This window comes from Malania oleifera, chromosome 6 (assembly GCF_029873635.1).
Source record: "Malania oleifera isolate guangnan ecotype guangnan chromosome 6, ASM2987363v1, whole genome shotgun sequence".
Taxonomy (NCBI): Eukaryota; Viridiplantae; Streptophyta; class Magnoliopsida; order Santalales; family Ximeniaceae; genus Malania; species Malania oleifera.
In genome coordinates, this window is record NC_080422.1 from 111,420,581 (window position 1) to 111,442,390 (window position 21,810).

A 21,810-nucleotide genomic window follows, 5' to 3' on the forward strand; every position below is an offset into this window, starting at 1 on the left:
CCTTGAGTTTTCAGGCAGGTCCCAGTCGAGGCCCTTAGAGAGGAGGTCAGAGATAGATGGTAGAGCACATGGGATTTCAGAGTGGACAATTTCATACCATATGTCCTAGATATGGACGAAGACACCATGGTGAGTGCCGGTTAGAGGAGACTGTCTGTTATCTCTATGGGAGGCTCGGTCATATGGCTCGATCCTGTCAGATGCTACCAACTCATGTACTGGCTCCTAGGCCATTTTGGGGAGGATTCCAGGTACCCCGCGGAGGTCAGCAGAGAAATACGGTGCTGACGAGGGTTTATGCGTTGACATCGAGAGACACCAAGATAGCTGGAGATGTGGTCACAGGTACCCTTACTGCTTTACCATATAAAATTATTATTTTATTTGATACAGGTGCCACCCACTCTTTTATATCGGCGGGCTATGTGAGAATAACTGGAATGGAGACATAGTCAATAGACATAGAATTATTTGTGGGTACGCTGATAGGATCTATGGTAAAATGCAGGAAAGTGTTTTGGAATTTTCCACTAAGTATTCAGGAGAGAGTGCTGTCAGCCGATCTTGTGGTCCTTGATATGCAGGGGTTTGATGTGATATTGGGCATGGACTGGCTAGCTACTCATTACGCTAGCATAAAGTGCCATTAGAAAGAAGTGATTTTCAGACCCCAGGGCGAGTAAGAATACAGGTTCGTGGGTTCAAGTGTACATGCCACACCAGGGCTGGTATCGGCCATTCAGGTGAAGAGACTGTTGTAGGGTGGTTGTCGAGGGTATGTCGTATACATAAAAGATTTTTCAAAAGAAGAATTGAGACAAACTGACATACCAGTAGTAAGGAAGTTCCCAGATGTCTTTCCAGAAGAATTGTCTGGTTTGCCGCCTGACCGTAAGATTGAATTTACTATAGATCTGTTGCTGGGGTCTACACCAGTATATAAAGCACCGTACCATATGGCTCCAGTTGAGTTGAAAGAATTGAAAGAGCAGCTATAGGAATTGATGGACAAGGGTTTCATCAGGCCCAGTGTATCGCCCTGGGGAGCGCCAGTTCTGTTCGTGCAAAAGAAGGATGGGACCATGAGACTGTGTATCGATTATAGGGAGATCAATAAACTGACGATCAAGAATAAATATCCTCTCCCTAGGATCGATGACTTATTTAATCAGATTCAAGGGACCCGGGTTTACTCTAAAATTGACCTACGGTCGGGTTATCAGGTGAAAGTTAGAGTAGAGGATATTTCAAAGACCGCATTTCGTACCAGATATGGGCATTACGAATTCTTAGTGATGTCGTTTGGGTTGACTAATGCACCAGTAGTATTCATGGATTTGATGAATCGGGTGTTCCATCAGTATTTGGACCAGTTTGTGGTTGTATTTATTGATGATATACTGGTCTATTCGAGGAGATTTAAGGAGTACGAGCATCATTTGAGGCTAGTGCTACAAATATTGAGAGAAATAAAATTGTATGCAAAATTCAAGAAATGTGAGTTCTGGCTAAGGCAAGTTACTTTTCTAGGCCATGTATTTTCTAGAGCAAGTATATCTGTTGATCCAGGTAAAATAGAAGTAGTGGTAAGTTAGGAAAGGCCGGGCAGCATTCAGGAAGTCAGGAGTTTTCTGGGATTTTCAGGCTACTACCGGCGCTTTGTAGATGGATTCTCTAGTTTATCAGGTCCGTTGACGCGACTCACAAGGAAAAATGTAAAATTTAAATGGACTAATGACTGCGAGCAGAATTTTCAGGAGTTAAAGCGGCGATTAGTTTCAGCTCCGATATTAGCTATTCCATTAAGGGAGGACGGATTTGTGATATACAGTGATGCCTCTTTGAAGGATCTTGGATGTGTGTTGATGCAGCACAATAGGGTCATTGCTTATGCGTCTAGACAACTTAAAGAATATGAGAAGAATTATCATGTCCATGATATAGAGCTTGCTGCAGTGGTGTATGCTCTCAAGATTTGGAGGCATTATTTATATGGTGGAAAGTGTGATATTTTTATGGATCACAAGAGCCTGAAATATTTCTTCACCCAGAAAGAGCTAAATATGAGGCAAAGAAGGTGGCTAGAGCTTATTAAAGACTATGATTGTACCATTAGTTACCACCCAGAGAAAGCAGATGTGGTAGTTGATGCTTTGAGTATTAAATCAATGGGACCAGTACTGGCAGCCATGGAGATTCCGCATTCAATTTTAATAGATTTGGAGAGGCTCAGCATAGAATTAATAGAGGAAAGTCCTTAGGCAGTCACTACCACTCTAGTGGTTAGCCTACGTTATACGAGAGGATTAAAGCAGTTTAGAGTGATGATGTAGAGTTAACAGAGGTAATGGCTTAGGTGCGAGATGGACAGGGTTAAGAATTCAGCATATCAGATGATGGAGCCATGTGGTTCCGTACTAGGCTCTGCGTTCCAATAGATAACAAGATCAGAAGAACTATGCTGGAGGAGACTCACAGATCCCTATACACTGTACATCTAGGTAACACTAAAATGTACAGGGATCTGCGAGAGTACTTCTGGTGGAGTGGAATGAAGAGGGAGATAGCCGAATTTGTACAGCAGTGTTTGATGTGTTAGCAGGTTAAGGCTGAGCACCAGAGACCAGCAGGGCAGTTGCAGCCATTGTTTATTCCAGAGTGGAAGTGGGACCACATTTCTATGGATTTTGTTACGGGGTTACCACCAGTGCGACAAGGGTTGAATGCAGTTTGGGTCGTTGTGGATCGTTTGACGAAAACCGCTCATTTTATCCCTATTAAAGTCAGCTACTCCATGGGTAGACTGGTAGAGATATATGTTCAGGAGATAGTTCGTGTTCATGGAGTACCAGTATCCATAGTCTCGGATTGAGATCCTTGATTTACTTCGCGATTTTGGAAAATTTTTCAGGAGGCTTTGGGGTATGCAGTTAGCATTTAGCACAGCCTTCCATCCCCAGACAGATGGTCAAACCAAGAGGACAATTCAGACACTAGCGGATATGCTTCGTGCTTGTGTGCTTGATTTTGGAGGCAGTTGGATTTAGTTTATGCCATTAGTTGAGTTTGCTTATAATAACAACTATCAGGCTAGCATCGGCATGGCACCCTACGAGGCATTGTACGGCAAGAGATGTTGTTCTCCTCTTTTTTGGGATGAAGTAGGCGAAAGGCGAGTTTTGGGTCCAAAGATAATACAACAGGCGTCCGACAAGGTCTGATTAATTAGAGAAAGAATCAGTACAGCACAGAGTCAGAAGAAAAGTTATGAAGACACTCACTGCCAAGAATTAGAATTTGATGTGGGAGATCGAGTATTTTTTAAGATAGCTCCTCTGAAAGGAGTTATGAGGTTTGGAAAGAAGGGCAAGTTAAGCCCTAGGTATATTGGCCCTTTTGAGATACTAGAGAGAATAGGGTCAGTTGCATATAGGCTTGCTTTACCGCTAGCTTTGGCTCGAATTCATGATGTGTTTCATGTTGCTATGTTAAGGAAATATGTCCCAGACCCGTCCCATATAATCAGCTATGCAAAAATAGAACTCAAGGATTCACTAGCTTATGAAAAAACGCCAGTACAGATTTTAGATAGAAAGACACAAGAACTGCATACTAAAGAAATTCAACTAGTGAAGATTTTGTGGAGGAACCATGTTATGGAAGAAGCCTCATGGGAACTCGAGGATGAAATTAAAAAGAAATACCCACATTTGTTCTAAGAGTAATCAGGTAATGTAAATAGTTAGGTAATGTTTCTTTTGCAGGTACATGTACTATTAGTTAGTAAGTAGTTTTATTTTTATTCGTGTAATCTCCTAGAACATAAAATGTAACCACGGTATTCCTCCGCCATAAGTGAGGGCAGATAATAAAATAAGTAGACCGTTTTGCCTTTAAATAATGATAAGTTATATGAATAGTAAATTTCAAGGATGAAATTTTATAAGGAGGGGAGAATGTAATGACCTGAAGAATAATGGTATTTAAATAATAAAGAGGGAGAGAAATGGAAATAGGAACAGAAGGAGAAGCTTCGCGTTCATCGACGATGTTGCACTTTGGATGTAATAACCTAGAAGTTTTACACAGGGCCTCGTCGATGAACACAGGGAGTTCGTTGACAAGCGCATAAGGGGACCTCGTCGACGAAGCCACACCTCATCTACAAGAAGATATCAAGAGGGATTTTTGGGCAGTCTGAATTTCGTCGACGAGGAGGTAGGTTTCATCGACAAAATTACTTAAGAACCCATCGACAAGATAACATGTCTCATCGACGAATCCGGGGCTATAAATAGTGAAAACCTGAATTTTTAAATAGAAAACTAGCGCAAAAATATCCCTCTCTCTCTCTCTAAAACGTCTCCCACTCCTTCTCTCCTCGATTCCAAGTCCGTTGCTCACCTGATTGGAGATCTGAGGCCACCACGACGCTCTTGATAAAGTTCTCTATAAGTCTGCTAGAGCTGATCGTTGGTGGAGTTAGTTTGGAATTCATCCCAAACTCAGGGTAAGGTGTTTTTCTTAGGATATGCTTTTCCTGCAATTATAAAAAATGATGGATGTAGAAAAATACTAATGTTTTGTTCTGAGGGATGTCGTTTTCAGGGTGTTGAGTGGAGAACCCTGCGGGTGTAGGGCTAGAGTTCAGTGAAAGGTTTTTCAGATTCAAGGTAATGGAAATATGCTATGCTAGGAGATTCATTTATGTTATCAAAAATTTTATACATTTATATATATGCATGTATACCAGTTATGTTAGAGAATATAAATGTTTAAAGTATGTGTGGCCAGAGTAGAGATTACCTGATATGAAGTTTTGTATAGTTTTCAGTATAGCAAGCTATACAAATATAGTTAGATATTTATAGATTTTTATATAGATAGAATATGTATACATATACAGTTTTACTCAGATGATTATACAGACAGATATTTAATAGTATACAGATAGAACAGTATATACAGTGTATATAGAAAGTTATGTTTTCCGAAATGCCATAACACTCAGAGAGTACAAACAGATTATACAGATAGAAAGTATAGATAGATTATACAAATAGAAAGTACGGACAACTTATATAGATAGAAAGTACAGACAGAGTATACAGTTATAGCATCAAGATGCTACAGATATTACAGAATTTACAGTACAGAGTTATGGTGTTATGGTTATTTTGGAAACATAATGAAAACAGTATAAAGTGTATAGTGTATATATATATATATGATATCAGATCCCCGTGAAAAGACTACAGACAGATACAAAATATAGAGTACGGTACCGTTGCTAGTACAGATAGAGTGCAACCACATATCTCAAATAGTGTGTGGGTACCATCAAACTGTGCTCAAAGAGGATGCAGCTCCCCATCTCACTAGGTTGAGGGAGCCAGTTTGACGAGGTAGCAGCCAGTCCCGAGCTTAGGAGTGGATGCAGTTTGGCCGAACTGAGGTAAAGTAGAGTATGATGACTTACCTGGAGGGCCGACCAGATTAAGTCTCGCCTACGAGCCGCATAACCCTGTCATGAGGGATCAAATCATGACATACAGAGTCTTAGGGAAAAAACACAGTTATGTATATGTATACAATTTTACAGCTTTTATCGTTTATAGTATGATATAGCAGTATGAATGATAGAAAGTTCAGATGATACAAATTTTTTAAGCTACTATACATGTGTTTTACAAATTTGCCAAATCATGTAGTTTTATATATTAATGTTATAGTTTTACGACCGATCGTCACACACTAGTAATAGCATATTTCCACTTACTAAGCGTCGTCTCACCCCATTACTTTATCATTTTTCAGGTGAGCCAACTAGGCGAGCAGATCAAGGTAGTGGATAGGGAGTTTATTAGATTACCCTGGTTGTAAGGTGAGTTTTTGACCAAGTTTTGTATTTTTGGGGTAGATGATATTGGAGGGAAATTATTTTATATGGCTATGGTCTGTATGTTCTGGATTCTGGTATTGTATTGTATATATGGTTGTATTATTTATGTTTCCGCTGTTTAGGTATGGATATATATATATATATATATATATTTTTTTTTAAAATGATGATGTAAATTTTGAGGACGTTACAATATATGTATTATAGCACTAAATATTCATGTTGCCACATAGCTATATTTAGTTTATTTTCCCTTACTGATAAGTGTCTCACCCCCCATAGTTAATTAATTTTCAGGAAACCTAGAAAAACCGGCGGATCGAGGCCGCTATTGAGATAAGTTGATACTACCTTACTAGGAGGTTAAGTTTTGAGTTAGGAACAGGAGATGAATGTTGGGGTTCCTAGATATGTATATATTTATGTAATTTTTGGAGATTGTATATAAATACAGTGTTTTGGAAGGTAGTTGACTCTAGTATTATGTATTTTATGGTTATGAGAATATGATTTATATTTACTGCTAGTTAGGTTTCCGCTGTGATTGTCAGATGTGTCCTCATTACCCATGGGTTCAGGTTGACTTTATTATTGATTATGTTTAATTATTTAGTAAGGTAAGTAGGTCGTTACACTAAAGGGGTCTTGCAGGCCTCTGATGCTCTGCCCTGACCTTCTGACATGTCAGGCATTGCTCTACAAAACAGGCAATCTTTCTTTTCATGTTTGGCCACCTAAAAGATTTCTTAAGTTTCAGTATATCTTCGTACTTCCAGGATATACGGTGTAGAGCAAACGGTGTGCCCTCTCCAGAATGACCCGTTTAATCAGCATCATTTAGTACACAAACCCTACTATGGAATCTTAATACCCCATCATCAAAGATATTGAAATCCGGCTTTGAACCACTATGTACCCCTTCCATAACCTCTACCAGCTCTTTGTCTATCATCTGAGCTGTTCTGATCCTCTCCTATAAGGTTGGTTGTACCACCAAGCTAGCAAGAAGAGCCTGGTAATTTCCTTCCACAACTTCCAAGCCCAACCTTTCCAGGTCCATACAGATCTGATGCTAAACTTCCACTGTTGAGACTGACACATCAACAGACTTCTGACTCAGAGCATCAGCTACCACATTTATTTTTCCTGGGTAATAGCTAATGGTACAGTCGTAATCCTTTATCAACTCAAGTCATCTACGCTACCTTATATTCAATTCTTTCTAGGTGAAAATGTACTTAAGACTTTTATGGTCGGTAAAAATCTCACACCTTTCACCATACAGGTAGTGCCTCTAGATTTTCATGCAAACACTACCGCTGCTAATTCCACATCATGTGTCGGGTAGTTCTTCTCATACTCCTTGAGTTGATGAGAAGCATAAGCAATTACCCTTCCCTACTTCATTAGAACACACCCGAGACCTTTCTTAGAGGCATCACAGTAGACAAAAAATCCACCATCCCCAGATGGAATGGTCAATATGAGAGTAGTAACCAGTCGCTGCTTCAGCTCCTAAAAACTCAGCTCGCACTCATCATTCCAATCATACTTTATGTTCTTCCTCGTGAGTCGCGTCAATGGACTTGATAAACTGGAGAACCCTTCTACGAACCATTAGTAGTATCCTGCAAGACCTAGAAAACTTCTGACCTCTTGAAAATTCCTCGATCTTGCCCAGTCCACTACCGCTTCTATTTTACTCAGATCCACTGATACCTCTTCTTTGGACACTACATGCCTTAGAAAAGCAATCTACTCTAGCTAGAACTCGCATTTTTTCAATTTAGCATATAACCTCTTTTCCCTGAGCATTTTCAGTACCAATCTCAAATGAACTTCATGTTCTGCAGCACTCCTAGAATACACTAGGATATCATCTATGAATACCATGACGAACGGTCTAAGTATTCGTGAAAGACCCTGTTCATCAGATCCATAAATGTTGCAGGTGCATTCGTCAAAATCGAAAGGCATAACCATAAATTCGTAATGGCCATACCAAGTTCGAAAAGATGTCTTTGAAACGTCCTTTGCTTTCACCTTCAGCTGGTGATACCCAGATCGTAGATTGATCTTAGAGAAAATCTGTGTGCCCTGTAGCTGGTCAAACAGATCATCAATCCTGGGTAGCAGGTATCTGCTCTTTATCGTTACCTTGTTAAGCTCTCTATAGTAGATGCACATCCTCATCGACCCATCCTTCTTCTTTACAAATAGCATCGGTGCTCTTTAGGGCAAAACACTTGGTCGAATGAACCCCTTATCTAGTAGCTCCTGAAGTTGCTCCTTTAACTCTCTTAATTCTGCTGGAGCCATATGATATGGAGCTTTTGATATTAGTGTCGTACCTGGAACCAACTCTATAAAAAACTCCATCTCACGATCTGGAGGTAATCCCGACAAGTCCTCTAGAAACACGTATGGGAACTCACATACTACAAGAATCCCCTCTAGTTTACGTTCTTCTTTCAGCTTGTCTTTCAAAAATCTCAGATACCCTTGGCATCCCTCTAGGAATAATCTCCTAACCTACATAGCTAAAAGGATCCGTAGTGCTGACCACACACACGACCCTAAGAACTTGAATTCCTACTCCCCTGATGGTCTAAACACCAGCTCTCTCCTGTGGCAATCGATACTGGCATAACTGGTAGATAACTAGTCCATCCCTAGGATGATATCGAAGCCATGCATGTCAAACATAATAAGACGGACTGGTAGTACCCTCTCCTGAATTTCTACTGGAAAGTCACGGACTACTTTACTACATACGACTACAGACCTAGATGGCGTAGCCACTACCAGTTCATGATCTAGCTATTGAACCTATGATCCACACAGTTTAACGAATCCTCGCGAGATAAAGGAATGTGTTGCCCCTAAATTGAATAATATAACATCTTTATGAGACAGCATGTAAATGATACCTGTGACTACGTCACCAATGTTCTTTGCGTTGCCTGGAGTCAAGGAATACACCCTTGCCTAGGTTGTACCCCCTGTTGACCACCATGTTGCACCTGCGTACCTCTTTTGTATGGCTGTTGTGGGGCTCCATTGTTCTCCTACATGCAACAATCTCTTATCTGATATCCCTGCTTACCACACTAAAAGCAAGCCCCTATAATCCACCTACACTCTTCGGAGTGCCTAATACCACAAGTAATACAAACAGGAGTGGATGAGGTACTCTAAGATGTAACACTGCTACCCTTCTTCCATGTGCCCTGCTTCGCATTAGAATAAGAACTGAGAGGCGCTGGCTCTTCATCGAAACCTAGACCTCTGCGTCCTCCAACAAACTCTCCTCTGCTACAATGGCTTTGTCTACCAGTGTAGCAAAGTCCTGCAACTGCAAGATTGTTGTCTGCCTCTGGACCTCTTTCTTCAGACTCCTATGAAACTTCCAGACCTTCATTTCCTCATCCGGTATCATGAATGGATCAAATTGGGATAGCTCCTAAAATTTGGCGGCATACTGCTAAACTGTCAACTGCCCCTGTGTTAGACTCATAAATTCCTCCATCTTCGCATTTCTAACTGTGGCTGAAAAGTACCGTTCAAATAATAACTCTCTAAAATAGGCCCATGTCATCGCTACTGGTATCGTTCGGTGCTCCTCCATTATCTTTACTGACACTTGCCATCTCTCTACCTCCCCTAACAACTTGAATGTTGCAAAGGTTACTTTCTGCTTCTCTGTGCAGTTCAAAACATCCAAAATCTTATCGATCTCTTGGATCCAATTCTCAGCTCGAATCAGATCTGCATTTCCTATGAAAACCGAAGGCTTCAGTCTAGTGAACTGATCAATGGAGCATCCCATCTCAGCTGTGGGACGGTCTTACCCCCTATTCGTTTGCACCACCTCAGCCATAAGCTGCTATGCGAAATCCCGCAATATACTCGTGGAGTCACTGCCAGCCTCATGGTCAGCTCCCTTGCTACAAGTGCCTCCCACGTTGGCAATATTATCCCTGGACTCCATCCTGAAGAAGCAATTTAAGAAAATCGATTAGAAGCTTGATAACCTAAGTATCAGCTAGTACTATAATACTATAGACTCATTTCCCTAAATTCACATTCCTAATATTGACGTACTCCAATGATTTAACATTCTCATTCTAACTCAAGTTCTTACCCTCCACTCAGAAACAAAATCGTTGATGGATTTCCGTGATTTCTAAACCTTTCGATTGATCTAGAAAAACACATAAGTCTGTCAATGGATTTCTGTGTCTAGGTATACTAAGCAAAAATCAAATGTCTTATTCCCATCCTAAACTCTAGTATAGTATAGTCTACAGAACCTAACAACCTAAGTTCCGAGCATTTCCATAACCAGGCAGTGTGAACCATATCACACTTCCGGCTAGTTAAGGCTCTAATACCAACTATAACGCCCCGGCCCGTGAGTGCTAATACACTTGTATAATATGTCTGTCTCTGATAAATATACATATACAACCCGCCCTAAATAGGGACATGTGGGTTTTTCATACTGAACTGTAATCTCATGCACAGTGGAAAACATAAACATCCATACAAAAAATCTAAAAGACATACCAGACTTTCTATCTAACTTCTTACATACATACGTCCATCATTAAGACATAATCTGTATTACATTCCCAAAAAGCCATTCTGAACTAAGTCCAATACATACACAAAATACTTACGTAAGCTAAAAACAGTACTAAGCTTTGACATCTCTCTAACAACTCCCACAGGACTTGAAACAAAGGTTGTATGTTAGGGTGAGACACTTCTCAGTAAAGTGGAAGATATTACTTCAGTATGTGACCACATGTGTTTATTTCAGTTGAAAGCAGTTACATATAAAGCATATTCTCAATACTGTAATATAGGAGATAGATATATAATTCTGCAATAGATAATTTAGCATCATTACAAGAGAGAGTTCCCGAGGTTAGGGTAGGGTATAGGCTCATACACTATACAATCCCTCCACCAGGTACTCAAACCTGTGACTTTGCCCATTTAATTTTTTAAATCATAAATATGCTTATTTAGAACACCATCTAGCTTAGAAACTTCATAACAAATGCCAACACTACCTCGTGGCGTGGGTTGTGCAATTTACTATAGTCCGACTGAATTCACCTGGTCCATTACTCCACTAGTGGCACACACCTACTCAGTCAACTATCTCGATACCCACACTAAAAATTAGATGTGTGGTTGCACTACATCCAGAGTATAGCAACGGAACCGTGCTTAAACTTTTTAAGGCTTTCATATAACATTAAGCTTTTTAAGACTCTCATATAACATTGAATTTGTTAGGGCTCTCATAGTAACAAGCTGCGGTTTCAAATATTACGTATACAATTTATAATAAAACAAATTAACTTGTTTCAAATTCACGAATCACCTGTATAGTTCTAGCATTTTCACAAACTCATTCATTTATACTGTGGTATAAACCGGCACACAAACTCTCGGTTTAACCCTTTTCATATATAAAGGTCGGTATATAATCGGCACCTATTTTCCACATTTTCAGATAGCAAAATGGAACTCCAGTTCCCATAGTTCATATACGTGTATAACAGTTCAATATATTCCATTTCATATCATATGCCACACTTATTTGATAAAAAATTTGCTATATATAGTACATAACTTGAAAAGTAACATTTAAACGGAAAACAAGGGGTTCAAGCATCTCCTACATTAAGTTTATTGCAAATAACGAAGTTTTGAAAAGTTTGGAGATCATACGCCAAAACCCTCATTTTTACCAAAATTGTAAAACTGGTATTTTTTACCCGGTGAAACTTCGCAAATAAGCAGTCAATATGTGCATATAAACATAAGCTAACTTTCTAACGATTTAGTTTTCTAAAAAGACTGGTGTAAATAAATCCCCTTACCTTTACCCGAACATCGAAATACGAACTATATGGCTTCAAAACAGCGAACCAAGTTCTCAAAACCTAAAAACCAAAGAACAATACTTTAATATAATCCTATTTACTACAGATCTACCAAACCAAAAACAAACTTAGACCCTTACCTCGATTTCGGGATGAAACCCAAAAATCTTCAAAATGAAGATCTGATCCGCTATAATCGTAGAGGTTTTCCCCCTGATCCACGTAGTAACATCGGATCGTGGATTCAGGTGATGAACAGCGAAGGATCGAAGAGAGAGAGAGAGAGAGAGAGAGAGAGAGAGCTTTTGTGGTTTCTTAACCATTAAGCAACTAAAAATGATATTTATAGATCCCTTGACCCGATCAAACTCGTCGACGAATGGTGCCTTCGTCGACGAGCCACAGAAGGCTCTTCGTCGACGAACCTCTTCCTTCATCGATGAACCCTTGTCCAATATTTTTCCTGTCAGTCGGAATCTCTTCATTGTCGAGGCTCTGAATTTCGACGATGAAGCACAAAAGGGCCTTCATCGACGAGAACCTTGGCTTCAACGATGAAGCCTGCCAAAATTACCTTTTTACCCTTTTCTGACTTATTTTCCTTATTTTATGGGTTTGGGTCTCTACAAATTTGTCTTAATACCTTTTCGGTATATTAAGAATGATGAACAAGAATTCCGCCATTTATATGTTCAATCTGTAGGCCAAGGCAATATTTTGTCTTTTCCAAATCTTTCATCTCAAATTCCGCCTTTAGCAATTTTAGTGAGCTCTTCAGGAGTCCCAACTAATTTCAAATTATCAACATAAATAGCAATTATAGAAAATCTGGATTCTAATAAAAATGCATGGACAAATTGGATCTTTTATGAATCATTTTTTCACAAGATACTCAATCGATTGTACCATATGCGTCCAGATTACTTTAATCCCCATAAGGAACGTTAGATTTTAACTGAGCATAAATTTATAGATTTTGCTTCAGGTAATTCAAATCCTTCAGGGATTTTTCATATAAATTTCACTATCTTACGATCCATTCTATTACTACATCCATATGACGCATGCTCAATCGTTCAGCAACTGCTAGCCCAATTAGGAATTTGAAAGTGATTCCATTCATTACAAGAAAACTCCTCATAATCAATTTTGGGTTTCTGCGAGAAACCTTGTGCCACAAGTCTTGCTTTATATCGAGTAATTTTATTATTTTCATTTTATTTGTGCACAAATACACATTTGTATCCAACGGGTTGGACATATTCTGGTGTCCGAACTACAGGTCCAAAAACTTCTTTTTTGATAGAGAGTTTAATTCTGATGTGATAGTCTCTTTCCATTTTGATCAATCACTTCTATATCGACATTCATTAACAAATTTAGGTTCAAGATTCTCATTACTTCTAGTAATGTCAATAGCTACTGCATATGCAATTGTGTTGTTGACAATAATTTTATTTCTATCCCACATTTCTCCTATGTAATGAATTGAGATTTCATTATTATTTTAGGTAACTGTCCCTTTTCAAGGGATGTCTCTTCAGGAGTTCTCTCTTTAGGAGATTCCTCTTCAAGAGGTTCCTCTTCAGGATGATATTTCTCTTCAAGAGATTCTATAATAGGGATTTCATTTTCGGGAGAAATGGGTGTGAATGTCGAATGGATTATCCACCTCTATAACCTCTTCTGGAGTGTTTACAAATTTCAATTTTCTCCTTCTAAGAGTTTTATCTTTTTGCATCAACAGGCCTTCCACGCTTAACTTGTGGTTTAAGTTCATTAGTCGGCTGTTGTCTTTCAAGGACATCAATACGTGCTAGAATATTTGCAGTAGGTATATGAGATTTTAATATGACCTTGATATCTGCGAAAGAATCTGGTAATTGATTTGCATTCCTTTGCAAATATGTAATCTTCTGAACTTCAAGTTAACTTTGATTTGTGCGAGAATCTAAATAAGATAAATATGTGACATTCCAAGTTATTTCATGTTGTTCTTCAGGCACTGATTTTTCTCCCCCTAATGTAGGGAATACTGCTTCATTAAAATGACAATTAATTTCCCTTGGGAACAAGTAGTGCACGTGAAATTAGTTGATAAAAGAATCTTCTGGTTCTTTAGTGGATGATCATGTGAATTTTCAATGATTCTACGTATCATTATATCTTCAGGATGCCCAATACGAATATGCCAAAGAGTAAATAATTTTGGGTCATTGCACTTTTAGTGCAAGACATTATATGATTCAACTGTTTTAATCTTTGTATAATACAATCAAGAAGATAAAGTTGACAATTTTTCTAAAATTTGTTTCTTCTAGAATCAATAGAAGTAATATAAAGGAATTCTTTACTACCTTCATTTGTAGTTTCAATGCGATATCCATTGAGTCTTAAATTTTTAAAGTTTAACAAATTTCTTCTTAATGTGCTGGAATATAAAGCTTCATTGATTTGTTATAAAGTACCATTGGGTAACTTTATATTAGCTCTTCCGAAACCTTCAATCAAATTTGTAGAAACAGATATTGTATTGACATTTATTGAAAATATATTCAAGTAATGGAAATATTTCCTATCTTGAATAATGTGTATTATAGCACTATTAGCTAAACAAAATTTTTCATAGACATTTTAGAATCAATCAAAACAATGATAAATCCAAACATAATATTGCTTCCTTTGCATCATTATTTGATTTGCGAGAAAATCAGTAAAATTTATTTCTACTTCTTTACTATTTTCCTTTTCATTTATAGATGCTTGGTATAAATCTACCAAGTGCTTGGGCATACAATAGGTACACGACCAATGGCCTTTTATTCCACATTTGTAGCATTCATTTTCATGATGCGTATCGTTGATTATCCTGCTTCTGGGGGTCATCCCTCTTCTTGGGGTTATCTCTCTTCTGGGGGATCGTAACCTCACGTCTCAATGCCAATGATAATTTCAATTACGATCACAACTATGCCCACGACCATACATGCGACCTCGTCCTCGACCATGAACGTGTTCATATTCACTTCAGGGAATAGAGTTAAACCAGTTAAACGAGTTTGGTATTATTTTATCAAAAACTCGTTATTTTGTTCTGCAACAAGACATGATATGAATTAAGAAAATTTACTAAATTTGCTAACCCTATATTGCTGTTGCAGGAGCATATTAATGGGATGGAACGTAGTAAAAGTCTTTTCAAGCATGTCTTCATCAGTAATATTTTCACCACATAGTTTTAACTTTGAGCTAATTTTATATAGAGTTGAATCATATTTATTGATTATTTTAAAATCTTACAACTTCAGGTGCAACCATATATCAAACTTTTGATAAAATCTGATGGTCAAATATATCCTTTAAATTTTTCTGTAGGATAAGTGAGTCTTTAACAGTGAGGTATTCAATCTTTAATATGAGAGAGAAGAATTATTAGTTAGATGGGGAGCTGAATATAATATAAAATAGGCAAATACATTTGAGGTCATGCATGATTATATATATAATAATATATAATATTTTTTTAATAAGCCGCCCACTCCATGCACCTTCCACACACCATCATACATACATGCGTGAGAAATATCATGACTTTTACGCGATCCTGTAGGAATGCGATATTTCCATCTAAAGTAGTATTTTTCAAATTCATTACTTTTAGATGGATTTTGACATCAAGAATATACGATATACAATTATTGTCTTTTGATGTTAAGTAGAACAAATTTAATTTTACTTATGTTTGACATGTAAATAAATTAACAATAAGGCAATTTGTAAAACCAAAATGTAAAAGTTGAAATAAAACTGTGATAATAATATTATTTTCACCTTTCTAGGGGTACTTAAATATGTTTCTTCAAGAACATTATTTTATTTTTCTTAATTTGTACTCTTCAAGAGTATGATCCTAATTTATAATATTAAATTGGGTAGTAATTTACCACCTCTTCTGAAGGTTAAATATACTATTTCATATAGAAAATAAATGTTTCACCTCTTCAGGAGGTCGATTTGAACATTTTTTCGGAAGGTTAAAAATATACCCCTTTAGGAGGTAAATATTTAATATTTCTTCTAGAGATTAAATATATAGACGAAAAATTTAAATATATATCATCTCTTCTGAAGATTAGATATATAGTCTCTTCCGTAAGACTATTTATGGGAAAATTTTATATATATATGCGGTATAGAAATAAAACCGGTCATTAAGGCAGTATAAATATATAGAAATATGTCAGTTAGTTAAAGTCTTGTAAATTAAATAAGAATTTAAAAAAATATGTCAGAGTCTCATGCTGATAACATGTTATAAAATAATGCAGAAATTAACAATAAAATAAATAAAGATGAGCAGAAAAATATATGAAGACGAGACCGAAATTTACGTGATTCGGTTATACCTACTTCACGAGCAGATGAGATCAAAACTTTACTATCACAGACGAAATTATAAGATAATTTAAAACTAATTTTGTACAAAATATCACTTTTCTTCACTTTATCTCTCCTCTTTATTTATCCTTACTTATTAAATGTTTTTCTCAAATAAGAAGAGAAGGATGTATTTTATAGGGTAATATAGATAGTTATGTATTTATTATGGTGAAAATCTAAAGTGGAAGATGGGATGGTGGTCGATGGGTGACATCCACGTTCCCCTAGAACCTATTTTTCATAACATAGACCTTTCTTGTTAATAAAAAATACTTACTCTTGACTATGGAAACAAGCGCGCATCAAGCAATGCAGTGCTGGAACCTGCTGGTTACAACTATGCCCAACAACCCCTCTTCGGCGGTTCAACCAAATATATTATTTCAAGAAACCGATATGCACGTTGAACAATACCGGCAGCCCTGCAGGATTTTAGCTTGGACTATTTGTCTGGGTCTCTTCTGCTCGCAGTTTTCTAGTCTCTGAAACAGCAAGGCAGCCTCTGCTCTTTTCTGTTTGGGAATTTAATTCAATGCCAGAAATGCATGAGCCAGGTTGTTAATTTTTCATCGTTTCATCACCTACCCTTTTCAATATTCAAGGCAAATTTGTTAATTTTACACTCATTATTTTGGGTACTTCTGTTCTCATGTGATTTTGAGTGTGATTGCTGGTTTCAATTGTTGGGTAGTTTTGCTTTGTTCTTGGTTGGCTGACATGTAGAGGAATTTGATGAATGAGTGCTATATGAAAACTGCGTTTTTGAAGTAATACAAGCCCTAATGTATTAATATATTTCTGTGATTGAATTTGTGTAAAGTGCATTGGAAGTTGGAAATCTTAGGTTTAAATTGAAAACGTTGTTGCTCCTTTGTGTTTGTTGAATGGGCGGTTTGGTTTTGATTTTCAGGGAAAAAAAAAAAAATTTTAAAAAAAAAAAACCAAAATGGGCAGATTTTATATCAAATAATTCAGTTGTTCCCACTTGTTCACAAAGATTCCAAAAGCACAACTCGGAAATGGAATTGCCCGTAGTAAATATCTATTGAAGCTTTTTTGTTTTTTTAATGACCCGGAACTTCTTCCTAAGCATACCCTTCAAATTCATTCAGGCGCACCAAATCAGGGATGAAAACATTGCTATATGCCCATTTATTTATCTTGGCAATTCATTAGGTATACCCTAATTGGGAAATCAAACAGGAGATACAGGAGATTTTAGAATCACCAAGGCACCTTGTCCTTACCACTTGAGCAAACCCAGTTGGGCTTGAAACATATTTTTTTTATGGGTGTTCTCCATGTATATATATATACACACAGACACATAGATATAATTCATGAGTTAGTACTAGGGTAATAATGCAGAACACTTTTTGTTTGTCAAAGCGCTATGAATCTGAATGTGGAATAAAAAGATGTTTTGCTACATCTCTCTCTCTCTCTCTCTCTCATGTGTTCAGCTTGCTTAGCACATTCAATTTTTTTATGTAAATGTGTTTCATTATAACAGTTATAGCATGCTGCATGATAACTGGTACGTGTCATTGTCCCCAAGGAATGACTAGAGGGGTGTATTCCCAATCTTTGTAGTTCAATTTGTTATTTTGGTTCTTCAAATCCATTTTGCTGAGATGACGCAAGAAAAGGAATAGGGGACAAAGATTCATGTTCTGGAGAGAGGTTTTTATTTTTGAAGTCAATCTCTAAAATTCCCTTGGAACCAAAGGTGCCCAAGAGAACCTTTGAACTAATAATCTTTAACAAAAAGCAACATAAAAATGTCTTGGCCAATATGTTCATTGCCCATCCTGGACATCTTTAATCTCTATCTTTGGGTAATTATCATTCAATGCTTTGAGCTTTAATGTAACATTATTTGCTATGATTTTGTATCTATGGAATTCTCAAAAGGTCGATAGATCAAAATACCTTTGGCTTTGATTTCAATTAATAACAAGTATGGGGTAAAATGGTTTTTTCAACTGCTTGATGTTTTTTATCTTGTGATTAATATATCTATGATTTTAAGAGGTTCAAAATTTTGAGGGAGTTTTGAGATATATTTGCCCTCTTTTTTTTTCCAAATTCTATAAGCATAATAGTCCGCTATCTTAGGGTGTATATTGGGCTACTAGCTTAAAGGTTTCCACAATCAGAAAACTTCATGGAACATTTATCCTTCTTCACAATATTGTTGCTTTAATTGTCCAGTTTTCTTGCTTAATAGGAGGGGAATGTGGCGAAGGATCAATTTCATTTTCAATGCTCTTAAAAACATCTCAACCTTGTATACAGACATCCAAACACTCTGTAATTGTGTATGATGCATCATGTATAGCAATTTGGAAGCTTATATGTTTTTTTTTTTCCCCCGATCCATATTTCTGGGTTTTTCTTAGTCTCAATTGGTTTTTCTCACAAACATTGTTCCACACTACTAGAAAGAATGGAGCCGGCATTGCCAAAACCAACTGATACATTATGGGACCACATTTCGACCTATAGGACCATAGCATTTGAAACATACAAAAGCAAACCAATATCATATTGGATTCTTCTAGTATTAAGCAGTGGAGCAATGCTTGTAGCATTCCCTGCTTCCAGCCTCTTATCTCGTGTCTATTATGCCAACGGGGGCAAGAGCAAGTGGATCATTTCATGGGTGGCAGTTGCAGGATGGCCTCTGACTCTCTTGATCTTACTTCCTACATACTTCTTTTGTAATGCACGTCCTACTCCTCTAAATTTCAAACTTGGTATTTCTTACGTTGTGTTGGGTTTCTTAAGTGCTGCGGACAACCTCATGTATGCATATGCCTATGCCTACCTCCCAGCTTCAACTGCTTCTCTTTTGGCAGCATCATCCCTTGTGTTTTCTGCACTGTTTGGACATGTTCTTGTGAAGAACAAACTAAATGCCTCGGGTATAAATGCCATTGTGATAATATCAGCTGCTATGGCAATCATTGCCTTGGATTCAAATTCAGACCGTTATGGAAATTTCAGTAACGCCCAGTACATCATGGGTTTCATATGGGATATTATTGGATCTGCTCTTCATGGACTCATCTTTGCTCTTTCAGAGCTAATTTTTGTGACGTTGCTGGGTAGAAGGTCCTTCCATGTTGTGCTGGAGCAGCAAGTCATGGTGTCCTTATTTGCCTTTGTGTTTACCTCAATTGGAGTCATTGCAAATAATGATTTTGGGGGAATGAAGTCTGAGGCTAGAAATTTCAAGGGTGCGAAAGGTTCATATTACCTGGTTCTGGTCTGGGGTGCCATCACCTTTCAGCTGGGGGTTTTAGGTGGCACTGCTGTGCTTTATTTGTCTTCCACCGTGGTTGCTGGAGTTCTAAATGCAGTAAGGGTACCACTCACAAGCATTGCGGCTGTTATATTGTTAAATGATCCCATGAGTGGTTTCAAAATCCTCTCTGTCATCATTACCTTTTGGGGATTTGGTTCCTACATCTATGGCAATCCCTCTTGAGTAAATTTCCTAGCTGATATACTTGTAAGTTTCTGATTCATGTTATATATATATACATATAGTCATAGCTTGTGTGCAACCCACTGTACAAGCCTGCAAAGACAAGTAACCCATGTGTTAACATTATTGAGTTGTGAAGTGGGAATATAGAGTGGGATATTAAAACCACTGGTTTGTACATGTTTCTTTGAATGAAAAAAAAATATAGCAGCTTTTCCTTTGAAACTAATTTGTTCTTCATTTTCTTAGGTTACTCCTTTGTGACCATTTGGTCAGTCCAAGAATACAGCCTCTCTGAATAAAAGCAAAGATAAGGCTATGTACATTGTGAAGATCCTCTCCTATCCTCACAAAGCAAGGTGCCTTGTATCCTGGGATTAGTACTTAAGAAAGCTGTCGAAGGAGAGACTGAGAAGGGCTTGGAGCTTCTGCAAATTAGTGTGTTGGTCGATGCCCTGCATATGCAGATATAATCAAGAACCTTTTCTTGCAGGTATTGCAGAATGTTAGTTGAAAATAATGTAGGAATAAGATGAGGAAACGCTGCAGAACAGAAATTTACTTCAAGGCACGTTACAATGTCGTTTTCCTCAAAACATTATTTGTCCGCACCAGATTGGTATGTATTGGGTCAACAAATACATTTCCATGATACGATGAAGCTTAGAATATGATCTGATATCAATTTACATTATACACAAACGAAAATTGATCACAAACACTCTTTGAGTAATTTGAATAAATTTTTTGGAATTCTATCTCTGGAGGAATTAGAATTCAAATTTGAAAAAGATATAATTGGTGGAAGGTTTATGTAAGAAATAGGAGAGAATGATGAATTTTCTTATGTATTTCTTGGAGTTAATCCTGTCTATTTATAAACAAAATTATGTCTTTTTCGAAAGGTCGCATCTGTTCAAATCGTGAAACTCCGAAAGGTTACATCTATTCAAATCATGAAGCATATTCGACTTGGTCACACTTGGCGTCGACCTGGTCGCACCAGGCATTGACCTAGTCACACCCCTAGTAGAGACTTGAGATTTCAGGTTCAGTCGATGTTATCATCAATCAGGTCGCACCACTTAATCTTAAAAAATATAAGATTAATTTTTAACCATCCGATTATAATCAACGGTCTTACAACGATGCTAAGTGCTTGTATGCCAATTAAATGCGCCACTAGTGTCCTACAGCCCACGCCGCGTGTGCGTGTGCGGACGATGCTTCGCACCGTCTTAGGGTGCACTATAGTACACACTAGCACCAATTTTAAGAGATTATTCGGCCTTGTCATTTATTAATGACATTTCCTTTTTCACTTTTTCTAATGTGAGACAAACCCACATAATATTAAATGCTTTAGAAAATTCATCAAAGGAAGACTTTGAAAAACCCCATAAAATCGTATATTTTAAAAAATATTTCAACATTCCTCCACCATTTTTAAAATATTGATGAAAAACAATTTATTCAGATAAGAGATAATTTATGCATAAATGAATGTATTTTTAGAACTTGAACCTTCACTTAGTGAATACATATCAAAGTTAATCAGGATTACATAGTAGACAAACTTTGAACTAGCAATCCTCTTTTAATTAATCGAATACATATCACACGCAAATTATCAGATCTTTGGGTGTTACCAAAAGCCGACGCGTGGATTGGCCTTGTGTCTATATCCTAGTTTGATGAGTGCTCTAGAGATAAATTCATTTCTCATAGGAAGCGACATTACTTCTGACACTCACATAGGTAGGTTTATCAAAGGTACCCTTGTAATTAAAGTATCTCATAGAACCTATTATAAACCTATTAAGAGTTCAACCTTCACCTTTTTACATTACAGGTACAAAACACTATTTCTCTTGGGATGGATTATGTGAAACACATACATTTTAGTGCTTTCAGTCACTACATATGATATGCTTTGCTCATTGAACTCAAGAGCTTGAAAATTTCAAGTGTTGAGTCGAGTTTCCATCATTGGTGACTATGGATTATAAATTTAAGTTTCATCCCCTTTGATGTTTTCCAGACCATATCTCTTGCAAGTCCTTTTGTTAATG

At 37.3% G+C, this 21,810-nt stretch overlaps 1 protein-coding gene across 1 annotated transcript; it reads left to right on the forward strand.

The window, feature by feature from the left end:
* The first annotated feature begins 16,511 nt into the window (after positions 1-16,511).
* Positions 16,512-20,457, forward strand: LOC131158884 (probable purine permease 5). The gene is made up of 3 exons (XM_058113813.1): positions 16,512-16,799; positions 18,690-19,762; positions 19,988-20,457. Exons 1-2 carry the CDS (start codon positions 16,778-16,780, stop codon positions 19,736-19,738), a joined length of 1,071 nt encoding a protein of 356 aa, XP_057969796.1. The 5' UTR covers positions 16,512-16,777; the 3' UTR covers positions 19,739-19,762; positions 19,988-20,457.
* The last annotated feature ends 1,353 nt before the right edge of the window (positions 20,458-21,810 follow it).

Coding starts and splice junctions, on each gene's coding strand:
- LOC131158884 (XM_058113813.1), top strand. CDS start 16,778: ATGCCAGAAATGCATGAGCCAG. Junction 16,800..18,689: donor GCCAGAAATGCATGAGCCAG/GTTGTTAATTTT, acceptor CCACACTACTAG/AAAGAATGGAGCCGGCATTG.